The 8,854-nt window shown below is 51.7% G+C and overlaps 3 protein-coding genes across 3 annotated transcripts; 2 read left to right on the top strand and 1 right to left on the bottom strand.

Moving 5' to 3' along the window:
* Positions 1–353: 353 nt before the first annotated feature.
* On the bottom strand, positions 354–1,570 carry LOC108159396. Its single transcript, XM_017292631.2, has 2 exons — positions 571–1,570; positions 354–507 (listed from the first exon to the last, which is right to left on the bottom strand). The coding sequence occupies exons 1-2, from the start codon at positions 1,105–1,107 to the stop codon at positions 394–396; spliced, it is 651 nt and encodes a 216-aa protein (XP_017148120.1). The 5' UTR covers positions 1,108–1,570; the 3' UTR covers positions 354–393.
* Positions 1,571–1,685: 115 nt separating this feature from the next.
* On the top strand, positions 1,686–2,738 carry LOC117187772 (serine protease grass-like). Its single transcript, XM_033390590.1, has 3 exons — positions 1,686–1,963; positions 2,021–2,196; positions 2,258–2,738. Exons 1-3 carry the CDS (start codon positions 1,707–1,709, stop codon positions 2,659–2,661), a joined length of 837 nt encoding a protein of 278 aa, XP_033246481.1. The 5' UTR covers positions 1,686–1,706; the 3' UTR covers positions 2,662–2,738.
* Positions 2,739–7,040: 4,302 nt separating this feature from the next.
* Positions 7,041–8,854, top strand: LOC108159394 (cytosol aminopeptidase). Its single transcript, XM_017292629.2, has one exon. It carries the CDS (start codon positions 7,169–7,171, stop codon positions 8,753–8,755), a length of 1,587 nt encoding a protein of 528 aa, XP_017148118.1. The 5' UTR covers positions 7,041–7,168; the 3' UTR covers positions 8,756–8,854.

Genomic DNA, 8,854 nt, shown 5'->3' on the forward strand with positions numbered 1-8,854 from the left:
GGGGGAAATCCATCGAAAGTGGGGCGGCGGAGTATCTCCGGCTAAACATTCACTCGACCACTCGGTCAAAGGTTCGAGCAATGCCACGATTCCATGAAAGATAATGGTATTCCACAAATCAAGAATTTTTTTGGTGGGGAAAACGATAACCTTTTGATCCCAAAACATTGACTGTTCTTTTCTGGGTATTCCTCCGAGTATTTCCAGGTTCTTGACTTCTTTTCTGTTGAAAGAGATCTAGGGGAGTATTCTGAGAAGGCTGTCCACTCTTTCAGCCCTTCAGATCATCTTCAACCATGCAGCTTCGACGTATACCCCCTGGATCCAATACCCAGTGGAAAAACACTCAAAACTACAAAGAAAAACTATAATTAAAATACATTTCGATTAGATCTATGGATTCTGCGGCCCCCAGTTGATGATTTCGAACAATATTTGAAGCATCTCATCGACATTGATGTTCTTTTGGTGCAGTCTTTTCAGTGGCGCTTGCAGGTCCGCTGAATTCTGGAATGCAAAGAATTTAGTCTTTCGTTGGTCTTCGAAGGAAACACCTTTCTGAAGTCATACCCTTGCTCTGTCCACAAGAATCTTGAACTGCTTGTCCCTCAGGGCCTTGTAGAACTTGGCAAAGTCCCCGCCCTGCCGCACCTTCTGGGAGATCAGGGCGTAGACCTTGGCCCGCGGCAGGGTTTGGACCGCTTCGCGTAGGAATGTGGTAAGATCGCGGTGCAGCATCATCTCTACGGGCACAGTGCGCGACAGCTGATAGGCCCGCAGTCGCTGGGGGAGGCTGTCCACGAGGCTGGTCACATCGTAGCCCGATCCGTACTCGTTGAGGTAATCGATGAGGGCTGCCACCTCGGGCGCGGCACGCACCGCCTGCCAGGTCTCCAGGAACTCGTCGCTGCGCACAAAACCCACTGCCTGGCGGAATCTCGGATCGAAGATATAGTATCTGGCGGCTATGTAGCCGATGCGTCGACGCGGCGCAATCGCCACGAAATCCCGCAGATCTCCGCGTAAGTCCGCCCAAGACTCGGTGGCACAACTGAAGACTACAGCTAGCAAAAATACAGCTATCGGAGCGTGGCCAAGGCAAGCCATTGTCGGGTACTTGAAGATTGACTTTGAAGCCGTCTCTGGCCGCCAGAGGCTTTTATACAGTGCCGTGTCTGGCTTTCAGTGCCGGCGAAAAGCAGGGCAGGTGCTAATTGATGGCCGAAAGATCGAAAACTATTACTTTTGCTTTCACCAATGCGTTGGGAACAGTCTAGCTGCTGTTCCCAGTATTCCGCAAGGGGCAACGGGCATAAATCAAGCGATACATTCTTTTGTCTGGCCCCAAAAGCTGACTGTAATTGCTCCCCATTTGTGCATTAAAAACAATGATTGATTTCATCTCCCACATGCTCTGGTGTCTGGCCCCAAAAATTAGAATTCTATTGCGTGATTTATGGAGTCTGAAGTAATTTACGAGTCGCCAGAGAATGTCTGACTGAGGCAGGCCCCTATCTTGGGGGCTGTGACCTCCCCTGACCCACAAAACATTCGATTAAATTTCGTGGCCCATCTTAAAACTTAATCTCGGGTTTTTCAGGGCAAATATATGCAAGTCTCTGGTGCAAAAAAAAGCCATTGAGGAGAACAGAGGCGCCTCCATCCAGCATTCACTTTTGTTTGCTTCGAAGGTAAAGAACGCGGCAATGATGGCTCTGGTATCTCTGGTGGCTTGGCTGCTCCTTGGAGGATGTGGCAGCGTATACGGACAGCTCCTCGAAGAGGACTGCGGTGTCACGAGCGTTATGCAGGCCATGGTGGCCGGCGGCGAGGATGCAGCACTGGGAACCACTCCGTGGATGGCGCACCTGTACGCAAATGGACAATTCGTATGCGGCGGATCGCTCATCAATCACCGCTTCGTGCTCACCGCCTCGCACTGCATTCAACCGAACTCGCGCATGTAGGTATTCCCCAGAGACACTGCCCAGATACATTCTGAACATTCTGTCGCCTGCAGAATCGTGCGGTTGGGAGAGTACGATACCAGGACGGTAGAGGATTGCAGGCAGGGAGAGTGTGCCCCACCGCCCACGGATCACTTCGTCGTAAACATCTACAAGCATGCATCGTACACGTCGGTGGATTACTACGATATTGCTCTGCTGCAAATGCAACAGAGTGTGGCCTACACAGGTGGGAGTCCCCCTTTACTCTTTCTGGATCTCTATACCGAAACCCCTCTCTCTTCTTTCAGCCAACATCCGACCCATCTGCATTCTGCTGGACACGACAGTGCAGCAACGGATGGACAGCCTTCGGGAGTACACTCTCACCGGATGGGGCGTGATGTGGGGCGGACAGCGGGCCTCCGTCCTGCAGACCGCCAACTTGACCCAAATCGATCGATACACCTGCGCCCGGTACGGCTACCGCATCGATCACACGCACATCTGTGCCGGGGATTTCCGAAGTTTTGCCTGCGTGGGGGACTCTGGTGGCCCGCTGGGCGCCACCGTGCTGTACGATGGGCAGCCCCGTTACATTCAATTCGGGATCGTGAGCTTCGGCAGGAAGCCCTGCAATGGCGTGAGTGTCTTCACGAATGTCCTGGCCTACATGCCGTGGATACAGGCGGTTCTGCAGGTGACCCAGTCCTAAACCGAGAAACATCTTTCAGACAGCATAGAAATATAAAATTAATGAGCAAATGAGCAAAATAAATCCTTTAAACAAGAGCTTACTCTTTCCCCAAACGTCTGGGCAGCATTAGCTTTGGGGTTTTCAGCCACAAAACAGAAATTAATCTGAAAACGGAGCATGGCATAAGAGCTAATTCCAAGAAAGTGACCTCTTGACCTCATCATCGTTCATTTAAAAGCAGCTTGCTTGAGTCTCCTTTCGATTGCCGCGCGATCAAGCCCGAAGCATGCCCCGTCATTGGATCGCAGGGAAGGTTCCAACTTCTAGAAACTCGCTGCACATTGACCTTCGGATTGTGGGTGGGATGGCTGGCATATCTGCAAAGAAATGAGAGATTTATAGGCGACGGAGATCACTTATCGCCTATCGTTTGGGTTTCTAAAGCCATTTCATTGATTGTTTCATTCATTTACTAAATATTGGACTCACACAGAGATAACATATAGGATAGGATGCCAGGACACAGAAAACCAGGGCCCTGCCTGCCATTTGAAGACCATTTCGTCGGGTTTCCTTAAACTCCCGAGTAAATGTGGTGCAAAAAAGTATTACAAATGAGAATCTCCCTCTCCTATAACCCCATCTTTCATTCAGGCCACACTACACCGTTCTGTGTGCTGTTGGCAGCGCTTTGCAGATTCCATTGAACAGTTTTCTGTGGCAGAATGGGGCCTGGACTTACTTAGCCTCGTTCTCAAGATCGACCGAAACACCTGCCTGACAGACTTTGCCTTTGAGGCAGTGATCAGAGTCACATCTGTGCAGAAGATCGCGTGTGAAGGCCAGTCTGAGGATGGTACCCTTAGAGTCCACTACGACCTTTAGTTTGGGATTGTTAGCCATGGGGCTAGGCTATATATTTGCCTGTACAATCGGCAATGTTCCGGGGCTAGATCTTTCACTCCTTCCCCACGAAACGGCCCTTCGAGACGGAAATGGAAACGAAAGCGTTAGATGTCTGTGGGTGGGTGTGTGCCCAATGATAGGCCACCCACACAGGCCATTTGGTCCAAAAGCTGCCGCACGACGGCCCGGCCACATATGATGCTGAATTACTGCGGTTACCCGGGACATTTCCAGGCCCATTGCCAGGACCATTGGTAGCCGTGCGTAATAAGCTGCAAATACCATTTTTTGCCTACCTTTTTGGCCCCATTGTGCCCCCCCCCCATCCGCACGGACAATGTCGTTTGAAGTTTGTTTATGATTTTCGGATGTGGAAGGCACACCAGAACTCTGACCGAAATGTTGTATACCCTAGAGGAGCGCGCAGTTGCTTGGATGGGGATTTTCCTGGGGGTTTCTATAGATGGCAGAGGGAAACAAGCCCGGGTCTTCTCTCTGGTCCAGGGTATCGAAAAACTGTTGGCTTAGATGGCGCTTAGATTTAGGCTTTCCGCTGCTATTGTTGTTGTTTCGATGTTTCGTTGCGTATTAGCAGAGATTTATGCATTTAGGAAATTAAACATCCTGCAAAAGCGCGGGCATTTTTAAAGGTTGCTCTTAAAGGTGTGTGGCTGGAAGGGGGAGGGGGTGGGTGGGGTGCTGCCAGGCGTCGCTGTCATTAATTTGAAATCATGCGTAAAATCGCGTAATGTCGCCAGGACACCAGGACACCAGGCATCCTTCTGGGGCATACAGGCATCCTTCTTGTACATTCACTCGCACACGCACAAAAAACGTTGTGTGGCGCCTACTTATTGCACGCTTTTGCATGTGTGTGTGTGTATCTGTGTGTTGGCTGTTTTTTACGCGTCTGTCTCTCTCTCACTGGGACTCCTGTCTGCACGGCGGAAATGCGTTCGACCACATCAATCACGCGACATTGACAAATGTGAATATTTTTGTTGAAAATTATATGTGTGGTGCGTGGCGGGCGGCGGATGGAGGCTGGCGGATGGCGGATGGCGGATGGAGGCTGGCGGACGGCGGATGGGATTCTGGCCAACAGGCTTGTATGCAGCCATGGCCCATAGTCGGGGGCCAAGTGGCCAAGTGGCTGTGCAAATTATTGGCTACAATAGTGCTTCAAATTGGGCAATTTATTGCTTTATTGCTTTTACGTGTTTCGTCTGCGGCTGGGTTGCAATTTTTATACACTCCTCCGCTGCTCCTCTCCTCCACCCCACCTCCTCCCCTGCACGAGATTCCCTCGGCAATTCACTTTTTCATTATGCAACATGGTGGCAAGTGCACTTGTTGTTGCCCCGCCCGTTGCCGTGGCTCGATAATTGCAAATTTAATCACGACACAAAGTTTTAAGTGCGGCCATACTTGTGTCCTGTGAAAGTTCCTTAATTGCCAGCAATTTTCAATGCAATCGTTGCCGGTTATCGGTTATCGGTGGCTATGGCAAGCCTCTAAGTGTCATCGATGATTCGGTGGAAAGCATGGGAGGACTATGAAATGCGCGGCCATGGAATGGCCTATGCGCCGCGAATAGGTCCATGCGAGATCTAATAGGCCCATAAGCCAAATAAATCTGTAAATAAAAAATATTAAAAACGAGGTGGAACGTTGTGAGTTGCTGCGGAGACCGCAACTCTACAGTTATACCCGATAATAAGTCAGTATGGCTCTCCTCCGGCAGACGCCGCTAATATTAAACGACACGACAAAGAGAGAGACAGAAAATCAGTCTGAGCTTGTCGTCGGGCGCTGCGTGGCCACTGCAAATTGATTTCTTGCTTTTGGCTACAAAAATGATCCGATCTGATCCAGATTCAGCCATCTGATAGATATGGTCATTATCTATGATTCTGCGTTTTTTGTTTTCTCGAATGTGCAATATTGTGGATGCAACAGATTTTCGTCTTTTGTGCGGGCGGAAGGGGGTGGGGCGAAATTCTGAGATATACGTTTTATAGTGAGATCTAACAGAAGTGCGGATACCAAATTTGGTTACTCTAGCCTTAATAGTCTCTGAGATTTGTGGATGCCCCAGATTTTCGTCCTTTGCGGGGGCGGAAGGGGGTGTGGCGAAATTTGGACACGAAACGGTCAAGGTCCGATATCACAGGAGTGTGGATACCAAATTTGGTTGCTCTGACTCTTATTGGTTCTGAGATCCTTGAACTCATATTTTGCAATTGGCAAAACCGACCATGAAACCTGTGTGTTAGAGAGAGACAGAGCGAGAAAGAATGAAATTGTTTTCTTGATTCTGGCTATAATAATTATACGATCTGGTTGAGATTTTACACTCTAGAACATATAGTCATCCTCTACGATTCTGCGTTTTTGGTTTTATCGTATCTTTAAAAATGTAGATGCCACAGATTTTCGTCCTTTGTGGGGGCGGAAGTGGGCGGGGCGAAGTTTTGAAATATTTTTGTAGCAGTGACATATCACAGAAGTCGGGATCCAAAACATCGTTGCTCTAGCTCTTATAGTCTTTGAGCACTAGGCGCTGAAGGGGACGGACAGACGGACGGACGGACGGACGGACGGACGGACAGACGGACAGACAGACAGGGCTCAATCGACTCGGCTATTGATGCTGATCAAGAATATATATACTTTATGGGGTCGGAAACGATTCCTTCTGGACGTTACACACATCCACTTTTACCACAAATCTAATATACCCCAATACTCATTTTGAGTATCGGGTATAAAAAAATACAAATAAACGACAATAAATAGCAGTAATTGTTACCCCGAACAAAATGCATGTCTTGGGCATGACAAGGGTTATTTTCACCCAAACTTGCATCGAAAATCGGCTCCAGGCTTTGGTCTCTGTCTCCAGAATCGATTTGCCAGCAATCTGTAAATAAAAAATATTTAAAAAAATACAAATAAACGACAATAAATAGCAGTAATTGTTTCCCCGAACAAAATGCATGTCTTGGGCATGACAAGGGTTATTTTCACCCAAACTTGCATCGAAAATCGGCTCCAGGCTTTGGTCTCTGTCTCCAGCATCGATTTGCAAGCAATCTGTAAATAAAAAATATTTAAAAAAATACAAATAAATGACCATAAATAGCAGTAATTGTTTCCATGAACAAAATGCATGTCTTGGGCATGACAAGGGATATTTTCACCCAAACTTGCACCGAAAATCGGCTCCAGGCTTTGGTCTCTGTCTCCAGTATCGATTTGCAAGCAGCGTTTATTGTTGGGAGCGACTTTTCCGCCTCTACAGAGACTGTACACTTTGTCCTTGTACGTTCAGGCCCTCCCTAAAGACCTGGGACCGACGCAGCTGCCCAACGCATGGAAGAACACATTGGGCAGCGCTGGAAAGCACAAATTTCAGAGAAATGCTGAAACACACGCTGCCGTTTGTTTTTTCCAATCGTAGTCCATTGGAAATTGCTGTTAGTGGAGCAAAAGTGCTGTCTGTTCACACTTTGATACTCGCACACAACATACACACACGTCCAAATTTGTGTTCTCATAATTTTTTACAAAGAATATTTTTCCGATTCGTAATCGAAACGTTTTCCAAATTCGCCGAATGTCGCGCTTGCCATTGTTCGCCGGTTGGGGTCGCTCGACGCTGGGAGTCCTCCGATTGCGGGGGGCCGTGCCGCGGAGCCTGCGCTACCAGCAGGTGCGCTTCAAGTGCGAGGACATGCGGGGCGTCGTCGTGGGCCTGTACGAGCAGGACAGCGGCAAGCCGAAGCTGTCGACGGGCGGCGAAGAGTTCGATCGCCTGGGCCACGGAATGCTGGCCGATCTGGTGCGCAAGTCGGGCCTCAAGGGGGAGCTGGGGAAGGGACGACTGTACCACAACGTCGGCGAGGAGTACAACTGCCTGGCGTTGGTGGGGCTGGGCAGAGAGGGGGCCGGCTACAACCACGAGGAGGTCATCGACGAGGGCATGGAGAATGTGCGCGTGTGCACGGCCGTCGGCGCCCGGGCCCTGCAGCTGCAGGGCTGCAGCGAGGTCCACGTGGATGCCATGGGCTATGCGGAGCAGGCGGCCGAGGGCGCGGCCCTGGCCGTCTGGCGGTACAACATCAACCGTCGCAAGCGCAATCGCACCCACATCCCGAAGCTGGAGCTGTACCAGTCCTCGGACACGGAGGGCTGGACGCGGGGCCTGTTCAAGGCCGAGTCGCAGAACCTGGCCCGTCGCCTGTCCGACACGCCGGCCAACCAGATGACGCCGTCGATCTTCGCGCAGGCCACCGTCGACGCCCTGTGCCCCTGCGGCGTGACCGTGGAGGTGCGCACCATGAACTGGATCGAGGACAAGAACCTCGGCTCCTTCCTGACCATCGCCAAGGGCTCCTGCGAGCCGCCGCTCCTCCTGGAGATCAGCTACTGTGGCACCGCGCCCGAGGACAAGCCCGTCCTGCTGGTCGGCAAGGGCCTGACCTTCCACAGCGGCGGCCTCTGCCTGAAGCCGAAGACGGGCATGGACGAGTACCGCGGCGGCGTGTCCGGCGCCGCCCTGGTGGTGGCCACCATTCGGGCCGCCTCCGCCCTGTCGCTGCCCATCAACCTGTCGGCGGTGCTGCCGCTCTGCGAGAATCTGCCCTCGGGCATGGCCGTGCGACCGGGCGATGTGGTCACTCTGCTCAACGGCCGCACGATGCGCGTCATGGACCCCGATGTCGCCGGGACCGTGATGCTGGCCGATCCCCTGCTCTACGGCCAGGCGGCGTTCAAGCCGCGGCTCGTCGTCGATGTCGGAACGCTGGCGCGGGGCGTGACCAGCGGACTGGGTGGCTCTGCCACCGGAGTGTGGACCAACAACTCGTTTCTGTGGAAGCAATTCCAGAAGGCCGGCGGCTCCACGGGCGACCGTCTGTGGCGCCTCCCCCTGTGGCAGTACTTCAAGGATCTGGTCACGAAATTCGGCACCGTCGACATGTGCAACAAGGGCCGGGGACCGGCATCGTCCTGCCTGGCGGCCGCCGTCCTCCACGAGATGGTGCCATGCAGCGACTGGGTGCATCTCGACACCCACGGCACGGGGATGCTGGCCAAGGACGGGGTGCCCCCGTACCTCCTCAAGAATCGCATGAGCGGCCGGCCCACACGCACTCTCATCCAGTTCCTGTACCAGTTGGCCTGCGACTGTCCTTCTGCCTGATGAAGGACCCCCCGTTTTACCCCCAACGATACCTATTCCCTGAAATTCTCTGTTAGTTCTTGGTCTCCTGAAAGAATATACGAGTTTATAGTCCTCTAA

This window comes from Drosophila miranda, chromosome 3 (genome assembly GCF_003369915.1).
Source record: "Drosophila miranda strain MSH22 chromosome 3, D.miranda_PacBio2.1, whole genome shotgun sequence".
Lineage (NCBI taxonomy): Eukaryota > Metazoa > Arthropoda > Insecta > Diptera > Drosophilidae > Drosophila > Drosophila miranda.

Bases quoted from the DNA above. Each gene is read 5' to 3' on its own strand.
- LOC108159396 (XM_017292631.2), bottom strand. From the start codon at position 1,107: ATGGCTTGCCTTGGCCACGCTCCGATAGCTGTATTTTTGCTAGCTGTA. The intron at 508-570 runs GTATGACTTCAG...TTTGCATTCCAG, and splicing joins TTCTTGTGGACAGAGCAAGG to AATTCAGCGGACCTGCAAGC.
- LOC117187772 (XM_033390590.1), top strand. From the start codon at position 1,707: ATGATGGCTCTGGTATCTCTGGTGGCTTGGCTGCTCCTTGGAGGATGT. The intron at 1,964-2,020 runs GTAGGTATTCCC...TGTCGCCTGCAG, and splicing joins ATTCAACCGAACTCGCGCAT to AATCGTGCGGTTGGGAGAGT. The intron at 2,197-2,257 runs GTGGGAGTCCCC...CTCTTCTTTCAG, and splicing joins ACAGAGTGTGGCCTACACAG to CCAACATCCGACCCATCTGC.
- LOC108159394 (XM_017292629.2), top strand. From the start codon at position 7,169: ATGTCGCGCTTGCCATTGTTCGCCGGTTGGGGTCGCTCGACGCTGGGA.